The sequence below is a fragment of the Urtica dioica genome, chromosome 7, assembly GCF_054948205.1.
Source record: "Urtica dioica subsp. dioica isolate 48M chromosome 7, U.dioica_male_clone48M_v1_H2, whole genome shotgun sequence".
In the NCBI taxonomy this organism is placed as follows: domain Eukaryota; kingdom Viridiplantae; phylum Streptophyta; class Magnoliopsida; order Rosales; family Urticaceae; genus Urtica; species Urtica dioica.
The window spans coordinates 4,942,918-4,969,301 of record NC_142762.1 but is presented as its reverse complement, the minus strand read 5'-3'; the positions used below and the strand labels follow the sequence as shown (position 1 = coordinate 4,969,301).

Sequence of the window (26,384 nt, the reverse complement as noted above, 5' to 3'; positions counted from 1 at the left end):
GATGCTCTCGTTCATGGATGCGTTCTCAGGATACAACCAGATCCTAATGCATCCAGACGATCAAGAAAAAACGGCTTTCATAACTGACCGAGGCACTTATTGCTACAAGGTCATGCCATTTGGACTGAAAAACGCTGGCGCAACCTATCAAAGGCTAGTCAACGAAATGTTCAAAGAAAAAATAGGAAAAACAATGAAGGTGTACATTGATGACATGCTCGTCAAGTCCCTAAGAGATTGTGATCATGTAGGGCACTTGCAGGAATGCTTCGAGGTATTAAATGAATACCAAATGAAGTTGAACCCTGCTAAATGCTCCTTTGGGGTATCATTTGGGAAATTCCTCGGGTATCTAGTCACCCAACGTGGAATTGAAGCGAACCCAGACCAACTAAATGCCCTAAGGGAAATGCCATCGCCACGCAATAGGCAAGAAGTGCAACGACTGACAGGCCGCATTGCCGCCCTCAATCGCTTCATCTCTCGATCCTCTAATAAATGCCTCCCGTTCTATCGACTCCTAAAAGGAAACAAAAAACTTGAATGGAACGAGAAATGCGAGGAGGCATTCAAAGAACTGAAAGCGTACCTGGCGACACCCCCAATTTTAGCAAAACCTGTCACATGGGAACCTCTCTACCTGTATGTTGTCGTCTCTCAGGCAGCGGTCAGTGGAGTGCTCGTTAGGGAAGAGCAAGGGGACCAACGACCCATATTTTATGTAAGCAAGTCGTTAGTCGACGCCGAAACTCGATATCCTATCATGGAAAAATTGGCATTAGCCGTAGTTTCCACAGCACGAAAACTCCGGCCATATTTCCAATCCCATTCCATAATAGTGATGACGACCCAACCGCTAAGAAGTTTTCTACACAGCCCCAACCAGTCAGGGAGACTGACCAAATGGGCAGTAGAACTAAGCGAGTACGACATTGAGTATCGAATCAGGACTTGCGCTAAATCTCAAGTTTTAGCGGATTTCCTCATCGAACTCCCGAGAGAGGACCCAGCCGTGACCGAAGATGATGGCACTTGGACACTGAAAGTGGATGGCGCATCATCAAAACAAGGGGCAGGGGTAGGAATACATCTGATATCGCCCCACGGCGAGGTCATCGAACAATCATTCAGAATCGACTTCGTTGCATCCAACAACGAAGCCGAATATGAGGCGCTGATAGTCGGACTAAGATTGGTTACAGCCGTGGGAGCAAAGCAAATGCATGCTTATTGCGACTCACAGCTCGTAGCAAACCAATATTCCGGCGAGTAAGAAATAAGGGATGAGCGGATGGAAGCCTATTCAAAGGTCGTGAAAGACCTTGCGGAGAAATTCAAGCAATTTTCCCTTACACGAATTCCCAGGGGCGAAAACACCTCTGCAGACGCACTAGCTACATTGGCATCTACTTCGGACCTGGACCACAAAAGGGTAATACCAGTCAAGACAATCAAACAACCTTCCATAGCCATCACTATCACGGCAGTAATAGCTATGGAAGAGGAGGATTGGAGGGATGAAATCATACATTACATCACGACTGGTACAGTCCCGTCCGACAAGATGGCAAACCGAAAGCTGATACTAAGGAGTGCGAGATTCTGCGTAATAGACTGAAATCTATTTAAAAGAAGCTTCGCAAGACCATACCTCAAGTGCGTCGGCACGGACGAGTCAAAACGAATCCTGGAAGACATACACGAGGGAGAGTGCGGAAGCCACACAGGGGGCAAAGCACTCGCCGTCAAAATAAAAAGGCAAGGCTACTTTTGGTCGACCATGCTGGCAGATTGCGAAGCACATTCGCACCGCTGCAACCAATTCAACCGCCACGCACCCAACATAAAAAGACCCGCTGAAGAGTTTGTTGTCAATGGTGCCCACACGAAGAGTTGTAGTCTTTACATTGTGCATTTGATGTAATAAAGTCTCATGAAGTCTCTTGCTTGTAATTGCTTATTCATTAATAAAAAGTTGAAACGTTCATTCATTACTCCTTGTCTGTTTGAAGCTTTATGATAAAACATTAGTCTTTAGTCCATAAACAAACTAAACAACTTACGAAGAGACAAATGTAGATTTGCATGAACAAACTCTTCGTAGTTTGCTTAAAACGATATATTCGCAATCTAAGGGTCAAAGGACTATTGACCTCAGTATGATTGTTAGGAGAATCTATGATGTCTGGTTATGGGGCATTGAGAGTTGGAGACTCTATAGTTCTTCTAGGTATCTTCCGAAGGTACTGAATTGACCAGTGCACTTCTAGAGACAAGATAAGAACAAACCATTTAACCTCTTATGTCTCGAAGTCACTACGTATGAATTGCATCGTGCTTACCTTAATCCTGAAATGAGACATACTATTGTCGCAGTTTTTCGGACAACGATTTAGGAGTCGTAGACAGTTAGACCCAAGGCCGGACCAAGTGGTCTCGTCTCGACTCGAGCGTGTCGGGCTTGGCAGCCCAAGCCGTCCCTTAGCTGTAGGTGATCTCTATCTCGTCCAGGCACCTGAAAAGCAAGCAGAAAAGGTGTGAACTACAAAGGGGAAACAGAGGGGTTGCCTCTGTTTACCTCTCCGACGCCCAACATTAGTGGGATTGAGGTGGATGTTGAGGGTTTAGGTGTTTAGAGGCCAAAGCTTGAGAGAAACGAGCGAGGTACGAGGTCGGCAGCGTTTCAGTACTATAGAATGGATTACCTGGATTAGGGGAGAGACCCCTGTATTTATAGGCAGCCAAAGGGTGGTTTGAAGACCCCTTGGCCGAGTGAGCAAGGTTGGGTCGGCCATGGAGGGCCGGCCATGGAGAGCCGGCCATGGAGAGCCGGCCTTGGAGAGCCGGCCATGGAGGGCCGGCCATGGAAAGCCGGCCATGGAGAGCCGGCCATGGAGGGGCGCCGGCCTTGGAGAGCCGGCCTTGGAGGAGGGCCGGCCTTGGAGTGCCGGACTTGGAGAGCCGGCCTTGGAGGAGGGCCGGCCTTGGAGAGCCGGCCATGGAGAGCCGGCCATGGAGGAGGGCCGGCCTTGGAGTGCCGGCCATGGAGAGCCGGCCATGGAGGGGGGCCGGCCTTCGAGAGCCGGCCTTGGAGGAGGGCCGGCCTTGGAGTGCCGGCCTTGGAGAGCCGGCCTTGGAGGAGGGCCGGCCTTGGAGAGCCGGCCATGGAGAGCCGGCCATGGAGAGCCGGCCATGGAGGAGAGCCGGCCATGGAGAGCCGGCCATGGAGGAGGGCCGGCCATGGAGAGCCGGCCATGGAGAGCCGGCCATGGAGGAGGGCCGGCCTTGGAGAGCCGGCCTTGGAGGAGGGCCGGCCTTGGAGTGCCGGCCTTGGAGAGCCGGCCATGGAGGAGGGCCGACCTTGGAGTACCGGCCTTGGAGGAGGGCCGGCCTTGGAAGGCCGGCCATGGAGAGCCGGCCATGGAGGAGGGCCGGCCTTGGACGTGGCCGACTGACCTTTAGGCGACAGGCCGGTCAAGCATATGGCCGGCCACTGGCCGGCTGAGCATATGGCCGGCCACTGGCCGACTGACCCTTGGCCCGGCCATTGGTTTGGGCCGGCCAAAGGCCGAGGCAAGGTTTCGCCGCTCGAGGCCTTGCACCGGTCACGTGGGTCGAAGTGACGCCTTCGTCCCCGTCGGTCCGAGACGGACCGACAACATTACCCCCCTGAGTTTCTGGTCGAGCATAGGTCGAGCGGAAATTCAGTGCTTGCGTTGATGTGTGGACCCAGGACAAACACTCTCGAGTTTCTGGTCGAGCATAGGTCGAGGGACGGCTTTGTGCGGCCAGGTTTCCCGTGGACGCTGGCTAGACCAGATACGTCTTGGCGGACGCAAGCCTTGAACCCATTTGTAACTCGTTGCCTATCGGCTCACGAGCTGGGCGGCGAGCGTGACGCCACATTCGTGTGGCCAGGTTTCCCGTGGACGCTGGCTAGACCATATACACCCTGGCGGACGCAAGCCTTGAACCCACTTGTAACTCGTCGCCTATCGGCTCACGAGCTGGGCGGCGAGCGCGATGCCACATTTGTGTGGCGAGGTTTCTCGTGGATGCTGGCTAGACCAGACACGCCCAGTGGACGCAGACCTTGAACCCATTTGTAACTCGTTGCCTTTCGGCCCACGAGCTGGGCGGCGAGCGCGATGCCACATTTGTGTGGCGAGGTTTCTAGTGGACGCTGGCTAGACCAGATACGCCCAGCGGACGCAGACCTTGAACCCATTTGTAACTCGTTGCCTTTCGGCCCACGAGCTGGGCGGCGAGCGCGATGCCACTTTTGTGTGGCGAGGTTTCCCGTGGACGCTGGCTCGACCAGATACGCCCTGCGGACGCAGGCCTTGAACCCATTTGTAACTCGTTGCCTTTCGGCCCACGAGCTGGGCGGCGAGCGCGGACTCAAGACTCAACTCGAGGGCTCATGTAGAGCCTGCACGAGGAATAGTTAGTTGACTTGTGGACTTGGGACTCAACTCGAGGACTCATGTAAAGCCTGCAAGAGGAGTGCTTAGTTGGCTTGTGGACTCGGGACTCAACTCGAGGGCTCTCGTAGGGCCTGCACGAGGAGTTGCGTGAAGAGTCGTCGCGAGGAGTATCGGTCAACTTGCGGACTCGGAGCTCTACTCGAGGAATGAATTTATCTCGAGGAGACATCGTAGAGCCTGCACGAGGAGTATCAATCGACTCGTGGACTCGAACTCGACTCGAGGACTCACGTAGAGCCTGCACGAGGAGTATCAATCGACTCGTGGACTCGAACTCGACTCGAGGACTCACGTAGAGCCTGCACGAGGAGTTTCGTAAAGAGTCATCGCGAGGAGTATCGATCGACTCGCGGACTCGGAGCTCGACTCGAGGAATTAACTCATCTCGAGGAGACATTGTAGAGCCTGCACGAGGAGTATCAATCGACTCGTGGACTCGAACTCGACTCGAGGACTCACGTAGAACCTGCGCGAGGAGTTTCGTGAAGAATCGGCACGAGGACTATCGGTCGACTCGTGGGCACGTAGCTCGACTCGAGGAATGAATTCATCTCGAGGAGACATGTGAAGAGTCGGAACGAGGAGTATCAGTCGACTCGTGGACTCGAACTCGACTCGAGGACTCACGTAGAGCTCGTACGAGGAGTTTCGTGAAGAGTCGGCGTGAGGAGTATCGGTCGACTCGCGGACACGTAGCTCGACTCGAGGAATGAACTTATCTCGAGGAGACATGTGAAGAGTCGGCACGAGGAGTATCAGTCGACTCGTGGACTCGAACTCGACTCGAGGACTCACGTAGAGCCTGCACGAGGAGTTTCGTGGAGAGTCTGCGCGAGGAGTATCGGTCGACTCGCGGACTCGGAGCTCGACTCGAGGAATGAACTCATCTCCAGGAGACATGTGAAGAGTCGGCACGAGCAGTATCAGTCGACTCGTGGACTCGAACTCGACTCGAGGACTCACATAGAGCCCGCATGAGGAGTTTCGTGAAGAGTCGGCGCGAGGAGTATCGGTCGACTCGCGGACACGTAGCTCGACTCGAGGAATGAACTCATCTCGAGGAGACATGTGAAGAGTCGGCAGGAGGAGTATCAGTCGACTCGTGGACTCGAACTCGACTCGAGGACTCACGTAGAGCCTGCACGAGGAGTTTCGTGAAGAGCCGGCGCGAGGAGTATCGGTCGACTCGCGGACACGTAGCTCGACTCGAGGAATGAATTCATCTCGAGGAGACATGTGAAGAGTCAGCACGAGGAGTATCAGTCGACTCGTGGACTCGAACTCGACTCGAGGACTCACGTAGAGCCTGCACGAGGAGTTTCGTGAAGAGCCGGCGCGAGGAGTATTGGTCGACTCGCGGACTCGTAGCTCGACTCGAGGAATGAATTCATCTCGAGGAGACATGTGAAGAGTCGGCACGAGGAGTATCAGTCGACTCGTGGACTCGAACTCGACTCGAGGACTCACGTAGAGCCTGCACGAGGAGTTTCTTGAAGAATCGGCACGAGGACTATCAGTCGACTCGTGGGCACGTAGCTCGACTCGAGGAATGAATTCATCTCGAGGAGACATATGAAGAGTCTCTCTGTGGGACCTCCGGCCTAACCATCGGCCCCTTGAGACTTTATTATTATTTTTTTGAGTTGTTGTTGAATTGTTTTTGATTGAGCGTTGATCCCTGTTAGCCCCCCGAGTTTCTTGCGTTTGTGAGACAAAGGCCGAGAAACTCTCGCGTTAGAGGTATACAATAGTGTGCGTTACATTTTTTCATGTGTGAAATAACTCTTTATTGCAATAAGGGGGTCGTTACAGTTTGTCATGGCACTTGGCCTTCTTTGAAAAAAGGAAATTACATTTTCGAAATGAAAGTGACCACGAAGCCGATCGAGTTCGGCCGTGAATTTAAACGTCGAAGTCGCGACAATCATGGCTTGCTAGCAGATGCGACGAATTCCGTGAGATTCCCACCTCGAATTAGGGAATCAATTCGCTTCTTAAGCTGCTTGCATTCGATCGTCACGTGCCCGTGATCTTTGTGGTATTCGCAGAACCTACTTCGATCTCGCTTCGCGGGGTCCTTTGTGAGTGGAGCGGGGCTTCCCAGCTCATCGCGGCGTAAGCTCAGGATCCGGTCGGGCGTTGTGTTGAGCGGGACAAAGGATCGCTTCGGGGCTGGAGAAGGGTGGTCATTAGGGAGTTGACCCTTCCGGTGCCTTTTCCTTCGTGACTCGGAACCAACGGCCGGTATCACAAGCGCCGCCGCGCGCTTCTGGTTGGGTGCTCGATCAATGTTGGGTGGTCGCTGCCCCAAGACGATCGCGGGCTCGCGTTGAGTGTCGATTTTTTCTCTCAAGTCAAACTCGCGATCCTCTATTTGAGAGTTGAGGCGGTCTCTCAAGTCTCAGGAGGCCGTCCTTATCACCCTTGTTAAGAGCGTGTCATTCAGGCGACGCCTTTGGCGGAGGTCGCGACCATCGACGTTGTCACCTTCACAAGGGTTTTGGACGCGGATGGTGAGCTTGGAGCGTCCCTTTCGGGGCCTAGATGTTGAGCGTTCCCGTGTATCGATCGACACTTGTCGTCTTGACGTGGTCGCCCGAGGGTGTCCCCTCGAGGGCGCGTGCGCGTGCTCATCAGAAAGTTGACGTTTCGACGCGGCCGCCCGAGGGTGTCCCCTTGGAGGCGTGCGCGCGTGTCCACTTTCGTGAACAGCGTGGTCGAGGTTGGTCTCGTAGTTGATGTCATCGACATTGTTGGAGTTGAGGAGGTCGGCGATGAGCGCGTCGGTGACGCCGGGGCGGTCTAGGAGCTCGGCGAGCCTTCGAGCCGTGTCCTCTCGGACTGCGGCCTCGGGGTCATTCGCCGGGTCTCGGGGCTGGCTCTCGTTATCACGAGGTTGCCCTTCGAGACGATGCGCAGAGCTTTGGAGGTCGCGCCTCGAGCTAGTCGCTCGGGAGCCCATGGAGGTGGCGGGGCTACGACTCATCTCTCGAGAGTCGTAGAAGTGAAAAGAAGACTGGTAGAGGGGATGTGTTGCCAAGGTCGAGAGATCTCCTCCTTCTAGCGCCAAAATGTTGTCGCAGTTTTTCGGACAACGATTTAGGAGTCGTAGACGGTTAGACCCAAGGCCGGACCAAGTGGTCTCGTCTCGACTCGAGCGTGTCGGGCTTGGTAGCCCAAGCCGTCCCTTAGCTGTAGGTGATCTCTATCTCGTCCAGGCACCTGAAAAGCAAGCAGAAAAGGTGTGAACTACAAAGGGGAAACAGAGGGGTTGCCTCTGTTTACCTCTCCGACGCCCAACATTAGTGGGATTGAGGTGGATGTTGAGGGTTTAGGTGTTTAGAGGCCAAAGCTTGAGAGAAACGAGCGAGGTACGAGGTCGGCAGCGTTTCAGTACTATAGAATGGATTACCTGGATTAGGGGAGAGACCCCTGTATTTATAGGCAGCCAAAGGGTGGTTTGAAGACCCCTTGGCCGATTGAGCAAGGTTGGGTCGGCCATGGAGGGCCGGCCATGGAGAGCCGGCCATGGAGAGCCGGCCTTGGAGAGCCGGCCATGGAGGGCCGGCCATGGAGAGCCGGCCATGGAGAGCCGGCCATGGAGAGCCGGCCATGGAGGGGGGCCGGCCTTGGAGAGCCGGCCTTGGAGGAGGGCCGGCCTTGGAGTGCCGGCCTTGGAGAGCCGGCCTTGGAGGAGGGCCGGCCTTGGAGAGCCGGCCATGGAGAGCCAGCCATGGAGGAGGGCCGGCCTTGGAGATCCGGCCATGGAGAGCCGGCCATGGAGGGGGGCCGGCCTTGGAGAGCCGGCCTTGGAGGAGGGCCGGCCTTGGAGTGCCGGCCTTGGAGAGCCGGCCTTGGAGGAGGGCCGGCCTTGGAGAGCCGGCCATGGAGAGCCGGCCATGGAGAGCCGGCCATGGAGGAGGGCCGGCCTTGGAGAGCCGGCCATGGAGAGCCGGCCATGGAGGGGGGCCGGCCTTGAAGAGCCGGCCTTGGAGGAGGGCCGGCCTTGGAGTGCCGGCCTTGGAGAGCCGGCCTTGGATGAGGGCCGGCCTTGGAGAGCCTGCCATGGAGAGCCGGCCATGGAGGAGGGCCGGCCTTGGAGAGCCGGCCATGGAGAGCCGGCCATGGAGAGCCGGCCTTGGAGGAGGACCGGCCTTGGAGTGCCGGCCTTGGAGAGCCGGCCATGGAGGAGGGCCGGCCTTGGAGTACCGGCCTTGGAGGAGGGCCGGCCTTGGAGAGCCGGCCATGGAGGAGGGCCGGCCTTGGACGTGGCCGACTGACCTTTGGGCCGGCGACAGGCCGGTCAAGCATATGGCCGGCCACTGGCCGGCTGAGCATATGGCCGGCCCCTGGCCGACTGACCCTTGGCCCGGCCATTGGTTTGGGCCAGCCAAAGGCCGAGGCAAGGTTTCGCCCCTCGAGGCCTTGCACCGGTCGCGTGGGTCGAAGTGACGCCTTAGTCCCCGTCGGTCCGAGACGGACCGACAACACATACCATTTCACACCTTACGTATTCTCATTTGAGAAAATCAAAGTTCGGACTCACTATGTGATTCCGAACAAGGCCTATTAGTGAAATACTAAGTTGTGAGAATGTGATGAGTAACTTTGTGAAGTTCTCATAGGTATGGAATTCGTGTACAAGATTGCTGAAATGCAATGTATATCACCTCATGCTTTGTTCCTTGGAATGTGAATAAATGAACTGGCCAGTGTCCAAATTGAGTCTTGACTCTTTTGGATGAAACAATGTGACTTGTTAGCTCATCGTCAATACATTGTTTCTAACTTATTCACAAGCGACAAAGGAGTTGAGGAAATAACAGCTAGAAGGGTATAATGGTAATTTTGTAAATTCCGACTAGCTGACGATATTCATGAAGGGTAAACACTGATAATATTCTGTGGATCCACTCATTACAATTAGGTTGAATTCTTGAGTAGAAAATAAATTCATTTGAACCGAGAGATTTTCAGTGTCAACTCTTTAGTGGAGTCAGTTGACATTAAGCTAAACTTGGAAAAGGTTTGTGAACTTTTGAGTCCAAGCGTTTAGCTCAAGCTTTGTTCATTTGGATCCATGAGGTCACTGTCACGAATCACATCAAGTAGGAATAGTTAAACTGGAAGCTAAGTCAAAACAAAAACGGGACAAGTTTTTTCGAAAATTGTCAAAAGGGTATTTTTGTCTTTTGAGACATCGGATGAAATAAATGTCAATACATTTTTTGACACATTTGATGACAAGTATCACTCGGCCAAAATTAGATTTATTGGGCCTTGTGGATTAATTTCATTTCATAGGAATTTTATTGAAAATTCTTAATGGGTTTTTTTCATGTTCTCATGAATAAATGGAAAAGCTTCTAGAAGCCTTTTCTAGACAATATGGGCGCCCAACATACCCAAAGAAAGAGAGAATATTTTGTGCATGAATGTATGAAGAAACTTGCCAAAAGAAAAAGAGGAAACAAATTTCCTCAAAGAGGCAAGAGGAAATTAGGCCACATGGGTCAAGGGAGAAGCAAATAAAAGAGGAAAGCCTAATGAAAGAAAATGGGAAATTGTCTCATCAATATGTGATATTCTATAGAAGAGGAAACTACCTTATTGAAGGTGAGACCTCTCCTATAAATAGGAGCCTCATTCTCCACATTTCATTCATTCCAAGTTTTAGAGATTGAGAGCTTCTCTCTCTAGCTTGGCCGCCCCTCTTCTCTCTCTCTCTCTATTCAATTTCGTTTTTATTGTTTTGGCACCTAGGTCCTCATTTGACCTAGAGTTTAGCTCTTCGACTTCAATACTCGTTCTTAAGTCGTAGTGTTTAAAAGTGCGCACACACTAATTCCTTTTTTATCTTGAGTGATTTAGTGATAGAAACTTTCGTGGTTACTCGAGTTAGCGAGGAAAGGAAGAGAGACGTGCAACGAGGGAGACGAACGTTTTCAACCTTCCGAAGGCTCATCAACGTTGAAGCTTTTAAAGAGGTTAGTAAATTTATTATGCTCATATTAGTTCTATTTACATGTGCTTGCTCTTTGTCTAGGTTAGTAAAAAATGTTTTACTTGTAAAAGAAAATTTTTAAAATTCCGCCGCTTACCGAAGCGTTAAACTTTTTCTTAAACCCTAGATCGATTCCAACAAATGGTATCAGAGCTATGGTCAAAGATATGCATGTACATGGAATTAAAATTTGAGCTTGAAAATCGTTTTCGAAAGTTTACTAATTTTGGGACAAGTTAGAATTGTTATCTTAGATTTTTTTTTAATTTATTGCTCTTGCCTTTAAATTAAAAATCATGTTAGTTTTCTATGAGTTTGGGATGTTATTAAAACACATTAGAATCAGTTCTAAAAGTTTTTAATTTTTTATATTGAAAAACGTGTTTTTAAGTTTGAGAAAATTTCGAGTAATTTTATGACTAGTTATATTGTCTTGCTTGTTTCTTTTATTTACTTGAATCGTTTTATGCTTGTTGTTATTTCTTTTATACCATGTTTTTACCTTGCTAATAAAACACAAATAAAAGCTTTTAACAACTTTCTAAAACGTTCCGTTACACTCGATTCTTTTTCGCACCTAAAAGGACCAAGCTTTAATTATTTCTTTTTCTTCGAGCTGGAGTTAAACCCGCAGTAAAGGTGGCATAACTTTCTGCTCAGAAATCTAAATTTAATGATTCTTAAATCATATTAAAGCTCTGTCTGTCCTCTGTCCAATTCCACCGTTTTCAGGTCAAAAGAATATCGGAGCCGCCAGTTATGGCGATTTTACTCCGAGGTGCGCGGCTGTTCCGAAAGTCCAGTCTTTTAGAAATCCGGATTTTAAGCCCCACTACCATGAGTTATAGAACTCTAATGAGAAAATTTTCTTGAGCAAATTTGTTTTTCATAAGATTATAAACATGATGTGTAAGATTAAAATGTTTTGATTTTTGAAAGTTTAATTGAAATTGTTTTTTACAAAACTAGTTTTAATTTTGAAAAACCGTTTTCGTTTTCAAACTTGAAAATATTTTGTCATCCAAATCAAATAAGTTTTCAAAATGTTTTCAAAACTATATCTATATCACATATATTCAAAATGTATATGCTCTTGAAAATTTGAGTGGGAGGTCTCCTTGTAGACAAGCCGAAAAATAAAAAGATGTGTAATCTCAAACTTCCAAGTGTTCGAGTGAGTTGAAGTTCACACTTCCCTCATGCACTTTCCCCGAATAGAAAATAGGAAAAGATGTGTAATCTCAAACTATATCTAGGATTATTTTCTAGTTGTCCGCTCTATCGCTCTATAACTAGGAAAACCGTTTCCGAACTTATAAGAGTCGATGTACCAACTCCAAAAACTAAGTGGGAGGGTTATATCTATTGTTTGTAACCCACGATCCCCAACACTAATGAAAAGTGCAATTATCGCCAGACTAAGAGTCACCTTCGTGGCCCTCTCTTAAATGAGAGTACTCAAGGGTGCTTTGCTCTGATCATTGGTCAATGAGCTAAGTCCGAAAGTGAGACAATGAGACAAGATCTCCCCTCGGCGGATTGTTTTTCAAAGTTGATCTTTTAGACTAAGTGGTTGGTTACACACTTAGACTCAATCCCTAGTAATCCTCCCTCGAGGCCCTGCTAAAGGATGTGAGTGATCAAACTTTTTTATAAGGTGGCTGGTCAAATTTGATGTATTGACATCTTGGCTATATCTGCATTAATGATAAGTCATTTACTTATGAAAGGAGACTCGTTGCGGTCTTCCCTCGAAGGAGTAAAGTGTCATTTCGTTCATAACACCTTTGGATTTTTCATGTCTTGTTCATCCTAAAAACTTAAACAAACTCAAATCCTAAACCAAAAGACTAATCATAAACTTGTTTCAACTTTTATAGGCAAAATGTCTCTCAACCCTCTCTCAACCATTCTTTCCTTAAACAAACTCGAAGGCGACAATTATGTCGAATGGAAACGTAACCTCAACATAGTCCTTACTGTCGACAAGAACAAATGGGATCTCACCACCCCCTGTCCTCAAGCGAATAAAGATTCGACTCAAGAGGGCAAAGACGCCTTAGCGGCCTGGCTTCGATCCGATGAGATTGCGAGATGCTATATCTTAGTATCAATGAACAATGTGTTGCAACAACAACATCGTGACATCGAGACTGCCGCCGACATGCTCAACAATCTCCATGAGATGTTTGGAGGGCAAAGGCGTCAAGCAAGGCAAAAAAGCAGTCCGACAGTTTATGAACTGTCATATGAAGGCTAGGACTCCTGTTGGAGACTTTATGATACTGATCATTAGTTTTCTTAATAAAATGGAAATCCTAGGATCTGAGATTGATGGGAAGAATGTCATAGATATGATCTTAGAAACTCTCCCCGCATCTCTTGATACCTCCAAGATGAACTACTCCATAAACAAGCTAGAGTACACTGTTACCAAGCTTATGAAGGAACTTCACACTGCTGTAGGTCTCACTAAAAGAAAGAGGAATCAAGGAGAGGCACATGCTACTGAGCAAAAAGCCTCCGCCTCTAGAACTGAGAAGAGACCTTACAAAGCCGATAAAAAGATCTGTCCCGCCTATCTCAAAGCAAAGGAACATAATATTGTACTAGTTACCGAAACATGCTTAGTAGTTGATAATGTATCAACGTGGATTCTTGAGTCCGCTGCTACTAACCATATTTGTAGTTCCTAGACTGGTTTCAAGAAAACCAAAAGGTTAGAGGAAGGCGAGTTCTATTTCAAATGGGGTGATGGGAGCCTGGTGTCTGCGAAGGCTATGGGATCCGTGACGCTGTCTTTTGAAGACCGCACTTTAAACTTGAATAATATTTATTTTGTTCCTACCTTTGGGAAGAACTTAATATCCGTTGCTCATCTTCTTGAGCAAGATTATTGTTTAAAGTTCATTAAAGAATGGAATTCGTATTTCGTTTCCTGATAATTCTTTTGTCACTGATGCATGTATGAAAAAAGCTATTTTCTACATCTATCCCACTAAACCTTCTCTTTTAGACACCGAAATAGATAATGATCTAATTAGGGAGCCAAAGAGGATCAAACTTTCTGAATCCTCCGATCTAACAAAATCAACATACCTCTGGCACTTAAGACTTGGTCATATCAGTCTAGATAGGATTAAGAGACTTGTGAGGGACAATCCACTCCAAGCCTCTGCAATAGGTTCACTACCTACTTGTGAATCCTGCATAGAAGGAAAAATGACTAAGCGACCTTTCTCCGATAAGGGTCGAAGAGCCACTGAGTTGCTGGAACTAGTACATTCTTATGTATGTGGTCCGCTCAGCCAACAGGCACGTGGAGGATACGAATACTTCGTTACCTTCACCGATAATTACTCGCGATATGGTTTTTTCTATTTGCTCAAACACAAATCCGAGACCTTTAATGTATTTAAGGTCTTTAGGGCTTTAGTGGAAAAGCAAACTGGCAAATTGATCAAAACCCTTCGATTTGATCGAGGTGGTGAGTATATGTCTGGAGAGTTGGACGACTTTCTTAAAGAAGAAGGTATCGCTTCTCAGCTTACCGCACCTGGCACACCTCAACAAAACTGAGTGTCAGAGAGAAGAAACCGAACTCTTATGGAGATGGTTAGATCAATGATGAATTACTCATCACTCCCTCTTTCCTTTTGGGGATATTCCCTCGAAACAGCCGCTTATATTCCGAACCAAGTTCCGTCCAAAAACGGTTCCTGGTACTCCTTATGAACGATGGACTGGCCGTAAAGTGAATCTTGGCCGCATCAAAATTTGGGGTTGCCCCGCACACGTGCTAAGGCAAAAGACTAGCAAGTTGGCTAGTAGGTCAGAATTATGTCTGTTCGTTGGATATCCAAAGGAAACAAAAGGTTTCATCTTCTATAGTCCCGAGGACGATAAGACTTTCGTTAGCACGAATGCTCATTTCCTTGAGGAGGACTTTATGAAGGATGCAAAACCTAGAAGCAAAATTGTGCTTGAAGAAAAGTTGGGTGAGCAAGCTTCTACCTCATCTGTAAGAACTGTTCTTACCCCAACTGAAACACAACCTAACTCTTCAGAATCTCGTCAAGTAGTACTTCGACGTAGTGGGAGGGCTACTCAAAAGCCTGACAGGTACATGTCTTATGGAGACTCTCTCGTAGCCGTCTCTGACATGGATGATCCTGTTTCCAATAGCCAAGCAATGGCAAATCGAACCTTTGGCTTGACGCCATGAAAGTTGAGATACACTCGATGTATGTCAACAAAGTCTGGAAACTTGTAGACCTTCCTGAAGGGATTAAACCCGTAGGGTGTAAGTGGATATACAAGAAGAAAAGGGGTCCGGATGGGAATGTCGAAACGTTCAAAGCAAGACTTATGGCGAAGGGTTATACCCAACAAGAAGGGATTGACTATGAAGACACCGTCTCGCCAGTCGCGATGCTTAAATCCATCTGCATACTTCTATCCATAGCTGCAGCTCTCGACTATGAGATCTAGCAAAGGATGTGAAGACAGCCTTCTTGAATGGCAATCTTGACGAGTGCATTTACATGGCTCAACCAAACGGTTTCGTGGAAAAAGGTCAAGAGACCAAGGTTTGTGAGTTGCTTAAATCCGTTTATGGACTAAAGCAAGCATCTAGGTCATGGAATATTAGATTCGATGAAACTGTGAAAAGCTTCGGCTTTGAACAGCCAATAGATGAGCCTTGTGTTTACAAGTTAATACACGAAGGAAAAGTTGTGTTTCTGGTACTATATGTTGACGATATATTACTCATAGGTAATGACGTGGGTAAATTATCTGAGGTTAAGGTCTGGTTAGCAAAGCAATTCGATATGAAGGATCTAGAAAAAGCCGCGTACATTCTGGGGATCCAAATATTTCAAGATCGGAAAAACCGGACCCGTCGCTCTCTCAAGCATCTTATATTGATAAGGTGATCGATCGCTTCTCGATGCAAGACTCCAAGAAGGGCCAAACACCTTTTAGGCATGGAGTTTCACTCTCTAAGGACCAGTCTCCCAAGACTGCACAAGAGATTGAAGACATGAGGAAAATTCCTTACGCCTCTGACGTAGGAAGCCTCAAATACGCTATGCTTTGAACTAGACCTGACATCTATTTCACCGTTGGCGTAGTTAGCCGTTTCCAATCCGACCCTGGACCCGAGCACTGGATTGCTGTTAAGCATGTTCTTAAGTATCTTCGAAGAACTAGGAACTTGATGCTTACATACTCAGGTACTGACCTGACTATGACGGGATATACCGACTCCGATTTTCAAGCGGATAAGGATTCCAGGAAATCCACTTCGGGATCTGTGTTCATCCTTAATGGTGGAGCTATTGTGTGGAGAAGTATTAAGCAATCTTACATTGCTGACTCCACAATGGAAGCAGAATATGTGGCTGCTTCTGAAGCATCCAAAGAGGCTGTATGGCTTAGAAAATTCCTTAAGTATTTGGAAGTTCTTCCAAACGTCGACGAGCCCATGACCCTTTATTGTGATAATAGTGGGGTTGTCGCTAACTCAAACGAACCTCGAATCCATAAGCGCTCTAAGCATATTGAGAGGAAATACCATTTGATTCGAGAGATCGTGCAGCGCGGAGACGTGGAAGTGAAGAAGATCTCAACGGTGGACAACCTAGCAGATCCATTCACCAAGGTCCTAGCGAACAAGGTCTTCGACCAACATCGAGAGGGATTAGGCATGAAACACTACACACATCTTCTTTGAGTCAAGTGGGAGTTTGTTGTCAATGGTGCCCACAAGAAGAGTTGTAGTCTTTACATTGTACATTTGATGTAATAAAGTCTCATGAAGACTCTTGCTTGTAATTGCTTATTCATTAATAAAAAGTTGAAACGTTCATTCATTACTCCTTGTCTGTTTGAAGCTTTATGATAAAACATTAGTCTTTACTCCATAAACAAACTAAACAACTTACGAAGATACAAATGTAGATTTGTATGAACAAACTCTTCGTAGTTTGCTTAAAACGATATATTCGCAATCTAAGGGTCAAAGGACTATTGACCTCAGTATGATTGTTAGGAGAATCTATAATATCTGGTTATGGGGCATTGAGAGTTGGAGACTCTATAGTTCTTGGTATCTTCCGAAGGTACTGAATTGACCAGTGCACTTCTAGAGACGAGATAAGAACAAACCATTTAACCTCTTATGTCTCGAAGTCACTACGAATGAATTGCATCATGCTTACCTTAATCTTGAAATATGACATGCCATTTCACACCTTACGTATTCTCATTTGAGAAAGTCAGAGTTCGGACTCACTATGTGATTCCGAACAAGGCCTATTGGTGAAATACTAAGTTGTGAGAATGTCATGAGTAACTTTGTAAAGTTCTCATAGATATGGAATTCATGTATAAGATTGCTGAAATGCAATGTATATCACCTCATGCTTTGTTCCTTGGAATGTGAATAAATGAACTGGTAGTGTCCAAATTGAGTCCTGACTCTTTTGGATGAAACAATGTGACTTGTTAGCTCCTCGTCAATACATTGTTTCTAACTTATTCACAAGCGACAAAGGAGTTGAGGAAATAACAGCTAGAAGGGTAAAATGGTAATTTTGTAAATCCCGACTAGCTGATGATATTCATGAAGGGTAAACACTGATAATATTTAGTCGATCCGCTCATTACAATTAGGTTGAATTCTTGAGTAGAAAATAAATTCATTTGAACCGGGAGATTTTCAGTGTCAACTCTTTAGTGGAGTCAGTTGACATTAAGCTAAACTTGGAAAAGGTTTGTGAACTTTTGAGTCCAAGCGTTTAGCTCAAGCTTTGTTCATTTGGATCCATGAGGTCACTGTCACGAATCACATCAAGTAGGAATAGTTAAACTGGAAGCTAAGTCAAAACAAAAACGAGACAAGTTTTTTCGAAAATTGTCAAAAGGGTATTTTTGTCCTTTAGACATAGGATGAAATAAATGTCAATATATTTTTTGACACATTTGATGATAAGTATCACTCGGCCAAAATTAGATTTATTGGGCCTTGTGGATTAATTTCATTTCATAGGAATTTTATTGAAAATTCTTAATGGGTTTTTTTCATGTTCTCATGAATAAATGGAAAAGCTTCTAGAAGCCTTTTCTAGACAATATGGGCACCCAACATACCCAAAGAAAGAGAGAATATTTTGTGCATGAATGTATGAAGAAACTTGCCAAAAGAAAAAGAGGAAACAAATTTCCTCAAAGAGGCAAGAGGAAATTAGGCCACATGGGTCAAGGGAGAAGCAAATAAAAGAGGAAACAAATCCAAGGACTTGCTTGGCAAGTCTTGGCCGTGTGCCTCGTGAAAGAAAAGGGGAAATTGGCTCATCAATATGTGATATTCTATAGAAGAGGAAACTACCTTATTGAAGGTGAGACCTCTCCTATAAATGGGAGCCTCATTCTCCACATTTCATTCATCCCAAGTTTTAGAGATTGAGAGCTTCTCTCTCTAGCTTGGCCGCCCCTCTTCTCTCTCTCTCTCTATTCAATTTCGTTTTTATTGATTTGGCACCTAGGTCCTCATTTGACCTAGAGTTTAGCTCTTTGACTTCAAGACTCGTTCTTAAGTCGTAGTGTTTAAAAGTGCCCACACACTAATTCCTTTTTTTTTATCTTGAGTGATTTAGTGATAGAAACTTTCGTGGTTACTCAAGTTAGCGAGGAAAGGAAGAGAGACGTGCAACGAGGGAGACGAACGTTTTCAACCTTCCGAAGGCTCATCAACATTCAAGCTTTTAAAGAGGTTAGTAAATTTATTATGCTCATATTAGTTCTATTTACATGTGCTTGCTCTTTGTCTAGGTTAGTAAAAACTGTTTTACTTGTAAAAGAAAATTTTTAAAATTCTGCCACTTACCGAAGCGTTAAACTTTTTCTTAAACCCTAGATCGATTCCAACAGAGTTATCTTCCATCTCATCTCCATACCAATTCATGAAATGGTCTATGGACATCGTGGGACCAATGCCGTCCGCCCCCGGCGGATTAAGGTTTTTATTAATCTTAACAGATTATTTCTCAAAATGGGTCGAAGCAGGCGCCTTCGTCTTGATAAAAGATGTTGACGTAACCGCATTCATCTGGAAGAATATAATCTGTCGACACAGAACCCCCCATGAGATCCTAACGGACAACGGGTCACAGTTCATATCGAAAAAATTCAAAACTTTTTGTTTCCGCAATAACATAGAGTTGAGGATGTCAACACCACGGTATCCCCAAGGAAATGGACATGCCGAAGCAACAAACAAAACTATAGTAGACTCAATAAGAAAGAGGCTCGACGCCAAGAAAGGACGATGGGCAGAAGAGTTGCCCGGTGTACTCTGGGCATACCGATCCAGTCCCCGAAGACCGACAGGAGAAACCCCGTTCTCCTTAGTCCACGGTGTCGAGTCAGTCATCCCGATCGAGCACCAGGTGCAAACCCTTAGGGTGACACACGCACCTGAAGACGAGTCAAAAAATAACGAATCATTATGCGATTCCTTGGATTTTGTAGAAGAAAGACGGGATGCGGCCTTGGCACGATTAGACGCCGCAATGGTCTAAAAAACTTAGCCGCTTATAAAATATCGCCATATGACCTCAACCTAAAATCTTAAGGGAAACATTTTAGATCCCGGCGATCTATAAGACTTAACAGATTTTATAAAGCCCGAAGCGATCGAGACGTCGGCCAGGTATTGACTTGGACAAAATACACACATTCATACATTTCTTAAAATAATTGAGCGAGCTAAAAGACTTGGCAAATATCGAAGAAATGAAAGCTGCATTAAAATAAAGCAAATAAAAATAAAGGTAAGCAACATAAGCAATCCAAAATAAATAGGGGTACCGAAGCCCCCTATAATTGTCTCAAAAAACGAGAAAATATAAAAAATGATGAACAAAAGAAAAAAAAAAAGGTACTGGCGAGACCATGGCCTTGAATTTAAGCTTCGGGAAGCTCAGGGGACGGGGTGAATCGCTGCTCCTCCTCCTCGACCTCGGGGATTGGGTTCAGAACTTCGTCCGCCACGCCCATCATCGACCCATGCTCATCGAAGGGAGGATCCTGCCGGCTTAGAGACCTCGGCGTGAGCATCAGGAGTGGACTCGGGCTGGACCTCGGGAGGAGAATGGTCGGAGTAAGGAGTGAAGGGGATGTCCTCGACCTCGAGAATGACGACGGCGGCAAAATCCGCCTCGTACTGGGCGATGTCATCCTCGGTATCTTTGAGTTCGCCCGACCAGTCGGAGATGTCCCCCTTCAGAGCCTCCGAGATCAACTCTCTATTGCCCCGGCACTGCTCGAGCTTCCTCAGGACAATGATGGCCTCGTCCATCTTCTCCTTCTGAGCACGATACTTCAGTATCTGCTCCCGATATCGCATCGAGGTCGCCTTCCGCGCCGACAGGACCGCTCGAGCCTTCTCGACGTTCGCCGATCTCTTGATCTTCGCTAGCTTGCCCATAGCGGCAGCAAGATCTCGATCCCGGTTCCTCACCTTGGCCTCGGACACGTCCAGCTTCTTCTTCAACTCGGTCGAGTGGACGCCCCACTTCTCGATCGCCGCCTCCTTCCTCGCGACCTCAGCCTCCAAGCCCTTGGCCTTCGCCACCAGATCGGCCTGGGCGGCTTTGTACTTCGCCAAGAGCGCGTCCTTGGCGGCGACGTCCTCCTCAAGGGAAGTTACCTTCCCGGCAACCTCCTTCAGCTCGGCTTGAAGGGACGCTGTCCCCTTCTTCACCGTGTCGAGCTCCTCGAGAGAGGCTTTCGCCTTTCGAAGATGCCTCTCATACCGGTAGACCCCCCGGTTGAACTGGGTGTTGGAATCGATCTAGGGTTTGAGAAAATAATTAACGCTTCGGTAAGCGGCGGAATTTTAAAAAATTTCTTTTACAAGTAAAACAGTTTTTACTAACCTAGACAAGTGCAAGTACATGTAATTAAAAACCAATATGAGCTAAGAGTTTACTAACCTTTCTTGAAGCTTGAACTTTGAAGAAGCTTTTGGAAAGTTCGCAACGCTCGTCTCCCCTCGCAGCACGTCTCTCTTTCTTTCCTCGGCACCTCGAGCAACCACGAAAGTTTCTATCACTAAATCACTCGAAAAGAAGGAATCAGTGAGTGGGCACTTTTAAACACTACGACTTAAGAACGAGTCTCAAAGTCGCAGAGCTAAACACTAGGTCGAATGAGGACCTAGGTGCCAAGACAAGAAAAAATCGAAAATAAACTAGAGAGAGAGAGAGGATTTTCGGCCAACAATGTCTAGAGAGAGAGTCTCTCAATCTCTAACTTATGTTCAATGAATAGAATGAGAGGAATGAGTGTCCTATTTATAGGAGAAGGGTTGGCCTTGGAAAGAAGTAGTTTCCACTTATTTTCCAAGCCTTTATGAGCAATCTTTTATTACCCATTCCTATCAACATAGGCGCCCACCTCATGCACATCCACAAGGGATTAGTTTCCTCTTTTATTCCATGCCTTTGACTTTCTCTTGGCTTGTTTGGCCGAATTTCCTTATGGCAAGCATAGGAAGTTTGTTTCCTCTTTTTCTTTTGGCAAGTATCTTGATACATTTATGCACAAAATATTTTCTCTTTCCTTGGGTATTATGGTCGCCTATTCTCATCTAGAAGGAGCTTCTAGAAGCTTCTTCATTTGTTCATGACAACATGAGAAAAGCCCATTAAGAATTTTCAATAAAATTCTTATGAAATGAAATTAATTCACAAGGCCCAATGATCAAGTCATGGCCGAGTGACATTAAGTCATCAAATGAACTTGTCAAAAAATTTATTGACATTCATTTCATCCTATGTCTCAAAAGACAAAAATACCCATTTGACTATTTTCGTTCTTGTTTTGACTTAGCTTCCAGTTTAACTATTCCTATCGATGTGATTCATGACAGTGACCTCATGGACCCAAATGAACAAAGCTTGAGCTAAACACTTGGACTCAAAAGTTCACAAACCTTTTCCAAGTTTAGCTTAATGCCAACTGACTCCACTAAAGAGCTGACACTGAAAATCTCTCGGTTCAAATGAATTTATTTTCTATTCAAGAATTCACCTAATTATAATGAGCGGATCCACTGAATATTATCTATGCTACCCTTCATGAATGTCATCAGCTAGTCGGGATTTACTAAATTTCCATTTTACCCTTCTAGCTGTTATTTCCTCAACTCCTTTGTCGCTTGTGAATAAGTTAGAAACAATGTATTGACGAGGAGCTAACAAGTCACATTGTTTCATCCAAAAGAGTCAGGACTCAATTTGGACACTGGCCAGTTCATTTATTCACACTCCAAGGAACAAAGCATGAGGTGACATACATTGCATTTCAGCAATCTTGTACATGAATTCCATATCTATGAGAACTTCACAAAGTTACTCATGACATACTCACAACTTAGTACTTCACCAATAGGCCTTGTTCGGAATCACATAGTGAGTCCGAACTTTGACTTTCTCAAATGAGAATACTAAGGTGTGAAATGGCATGTCTCATTTCAGGATTAAGGTAAGCATGATGCAATTCATACATAGTGACTTCGAGACATAAGAGGTTAAATGGTTTGTTCTTATATTGTCTCTAGAAGTGCACTGGTCAATTCAGTACCTTCGGAAGATACCTAGAAGAACTATAGAGTCCCCAACTCTCAATGCCTCATAACCACACATCATAGATTCTTCTAACAATCATACTGAGGTCAATAGTCCTTTGACCCTAAGATTGCGAATATATCGTTTTAAGCAAACTACGAAGAGTTTGTTCATGCAAATCTACATTTGTCTCTTCGTAAGTTGTTTAGTTTGTTTATGGACTAAAAGACTAAGGTTCTATCATAATGCTTCAGACAAGGAAGATTGAATGAACGTTTCAACTTTTTATTAATGAATAAGCAATTACAAGCAAGAGTCTTCATGAGACTATATTACATCAAATGTACACAAATAGACACTACTACTCTTCTTGTGGGCACCATTGACAACACTGGGTACATAGCTGCAGAAAGAAAAAAGAAAAAGAGCATAGCAAGGAAAACATTAAGTATTTTAGTTCGACCCTTCCATAAAAATTACAAAATACTTACCCCGGTGATGGTCGACGCCATGCATCGATACCAGTCTGACTCCGTCAGCTCGGGAACCTTAGGCAGCTCATGACCGTCTATGGTCATCTGCCTGACAAGACCTGCGGACGAGTAAAAGTCGTCGCAGAGAAGGTGATCTAGTTTGTAATGAAAACTGACGCTGTGCTTCTTCTTCGATCTCGAAGAAGAAGCACTAGGATCACCTCCTCGCGCCTTCGTAAGACCACCCCGGGTCCTCGCCGCGTCGCTCCCACCGGCCGGGGTGCTCTCCCCTTGAGCCGCTCCAACGGCGGGAGTTTTCTCTGGTTCGCCTGGGGCGACCACGGGTTCCGGGTCCCTACTCCCGTCACCCCTATCCTTCTTCTTCTTTTTCCTTTTTAGCTCGCCCTCCTAGGGAGCGGCCTCATCTTCTTCATCTCGGCTCTCGCTACAACCGGCTGGAGTTTTCCTCTTCTTGGGCCCCGCGGAGGCCCCGCCCGAGCCGTCCGCCTGCCCTGCAGGCACGGCAGAAGCAGACCCGGGGGCTTGATCGCCCTGAGCCTCTTCGGCCCCCGCAGGGGCGACCTCAGCCTCGACGTCCACAACGGGGATGTCGGCCCGGAGGCGCTCCCCAACGACCTCGACCTCGGTATCCCGAGAGGGATCCGAGGGTGCAGCAGCCGAAGAGGATGCTGTTGTCAATGGTGCCCACAAGAAGAGTTGTAGTCTTTATTTCTTACATTTGATGTAATAAAGTCTCATGAAGACTCTTGCTTGTAATTGCCTATTCATTCATAAATAAAGTTGAAACGTTCATTCATTCTTTCTTTGTTTTAAGCTTTATGATAAAATCATAGTCTTTTAGTCCATAAACAAACTTAACAACTTACGAAGAGACAAATGTAGATTTGCATGAACAAACTCTTCGTAGTTTGCTTAAAACGATATATTCGCAATCTTAGGGTCAAAGGACTATTGACCTCAGTATGATTGTTAGAAAAATCTATGATGTATGGTTATGAGGCATTGAGAGTTGGGGACTCTATAGTTCTTCTAGGTATCTTCCGAAGGTACTGAATTGACCAGTGCACTTCTAGAGACAAGATAAGAACAAACCATTTAACCTCTTATGTCTCGAAGTCACTATGTATGAATTGCATCATGCTTACCTTAATCCTGAAATGAGACATGCCATTTCACACCTTAGTATTCTCATTTGAGAAAGTCAAAGTTCGGACTCACTATGTGATTCCGAACAAGGCCTATTGGTGAAGTACTAAGTTGTGAGTCTGTCATGAGTAACTTTGTGAAGTTCTCATAGATATGGAATTCATGTACAAGATTGCTGAAATGCAATGTATGTCACCTCATGCTTTGTTCCTTGGAGTGTGAATAAATGAACTGGCCAGTGTCCAAATTGAGTCCTGACTCTTTTAGATGAAACAATGTGACTTGTTAGCTCCTCGTCAATACATTGCTTCTAACTTATTCACAAGCGACAAAGGAGTTGAGGAAATAACAGCTAGAAGGGTAAAATGGTAATTTAGTAAATCCCGACTAGCTGATGACATTCATGAAGGGTAAACATAGATAATATTCAGTGGATCCGCTCATCATAATTAGGTCGAATTCTTGAGTAGAAAATAAATTCATTTGAACCGAGAGATTTTCAGTGTCAGCTCTTTAGTGGAGTCAGTTGACATTAAGCTAAACTTGGAAAAGGTTTGTGAACTTTTGAGTCCAAGTGTTTAGCTCAAGCTTTGTTCATTTGGGTCCATGAGGTCACTGTCACGAATCACATCGATAGGAATAGTTAAACTGGAAGCTAAGTCAAAACAAGAACGAAAATAGTCAAACGGGTATTTTTGTCTTTTGAGACATGTGATGAAATGAATGTCAATAAATTTTTTGACAAGTTCATTTGATGACTTAATGTCACTCGGCCATAACTTGATTATTGGGCCTTGTGAATTAATTTCATTTCATAAGAATTTTATTGAAAATTCTTATTGGGCCTTTTTCATGTTGTCATGAACAAATGGAAAAGCTTCTAGAAGCCTTTTCTAGAAGGCTATAGGCGCCCAACATACCCAAGAGATAGAGAGAATATTTTGTGCATAAATGTATGAAGATACTTGCCAAAAGAAAAAGAGGAAACAAATTTCCTCTAAGGGAAACAAGAGGTAGGCGCCCAAGTTGAGAAAGAAGCAAGGAAAGGAACAAAAAAGGAAACAAATCCAAGGCTTAATGAAGCCTACTTTGGCCGAGTGCATCATAGAGGAAAAGAGGAAATTGGCTCATGAATATGTGATATTCTATAGAAGAGGAAACTACCTTATTGAAGGTGAGACCTCTCCTTTAAATAGGAGCCTCATTCTTCTCATTTTTCTCATTCCACATAAGTTAGAGATTGAGAGCTTCTCTCTCTAGAACTTGTGGTTGCCGCCCCTCTTCTCTCTCTCTCTAGTTTATTTTCGATTTTTTCTTGTCTTGGCACCTAGGTCATCACTCGACCTAGTGTTTAGCTCTGCGACTTCAAGACTTGTTCTTAAGTCGTAGTGTTTAAAAGTGCCCACTCACTGATTCCTTCTTTTCGAGTGATTTAGTGATAGAAACTTTCGTGGTTGCTCGAGGTGCCGAGGAAAGAAAGAGAGACGTGCTGCGAGGGGAGACGAGCGTTGCCAACTTTCTAAGAGCTTCTCAAAGATCAAGCTTCAAGAAAGGTTAGTAAACTTCCTAGCTCAGATTGGTTTTTAATTACATGTACTTGCACTTGTCTAGGTTAGTAAAAACTGTTTTACTTGTAAAAGAAAATTTTTAAAATTCCGCCGCTTACCGAAGCGTTAATTATTTTCTCAAACCCTAGATCGATTCCAACAATGGTATCAGAGCTATGGTCAAAGATATGCATGTACATGTTTTTAAAATTATGAGCTTGAAAATCGTTTTCGAAAGTTTACTAATTTTGTGACAAGTTAGAATTGTTATCTTAGATTCTTTTTTAATTAATTGCTCTTGCCTTTAAATTAAAAACCATGTTGTTTTTCTATGAGTTTGGGATGTTTTTAAAACACATTAGAATCAGTTCTAAAAGTTTTTAATTTTTTATATTGAAAAACGTGTTTTAAAGGTTTGAGAAATTTCGAGTAAAATTTTGTGACTAGTTATATTGTCTTGCTAGTTTCGTTTATTTACTTGAATCGTTTTATGCATGTTGTTATTTCTTTTATTCTATGTTATTACCCTGCAAATAAAACACAAATAAAAGCTTTAAACAACATCTTAAAACGTTCCGTTACACTTGATTCTTTTTCGCACCTAAAAAGGACCAAAGTTTTAATTTATTTCTTTTTCTTCGAGCTGGAGTAAACCCGCATTAAAAGTGGCATACCTCTCTGCTCAGAAATTGAAATATAATGATTCTTTAATCAAATTAAAGCTCTGTCTGTCCTCTGTCCAATGCCACCGGTTTCGGCTAAAAAGGACATTGGAGCCACCAGATATGGCGATTTTACTCCGAGGTGCGCGGCTGTCTGAAACTCCAGTTTTTTAGAAATCCGGATTTTCAAACCCCACTACCATGAGTTATAGAACTCTAATGAGAAAATTTTCTTGAGCAAAAATGTTTTTCATATGATTATAAACATGATGTGTAAGATTAAAATGTTTTGATTTTTGAAAGTTTAATTGAAATTGAATTTTTACAAAACTAGTTTGAATTTTGAAAAACCGTTTTCACTTTCAAACTTGAAAATATTTTGTCATCCAAATCAAATAAATTTTCAAA

At 45.3% G+C, this 26,384-nt stretch overlaps 1 protein-coding gene across 1 annotated transcript; it reads left to right on the top strand.

Moving 5' to 3' along the window:
• Nucleotides 1-1,291: 1,291 nt before the first annotated feature.
• LOC149390154 (uncharacterized) lies at nt 1,292-1,618 on the top strand. The gene has a single exon (XM_089619680.1). It carries the CDS (start codon nt 1,292-1,294, stop codon nt 1,616-1,618), a length of 327 nt encoding a protein of 108 aa, XP_089475806.1.
• The last annotated feature ends 24,766 nt before the right edge of the window (nt 1,619-26,384 follow it).

What these genes read in the sequence shown, in the direction of transcription:
- LOC149390154 (XM_089619680.1), top strand. Translation starts at nt 1,292, where the DNA reads ATGGAAGCCTATTCAAAGGTCGTGAAAGACCTTGCGGAGAAATTCAAG.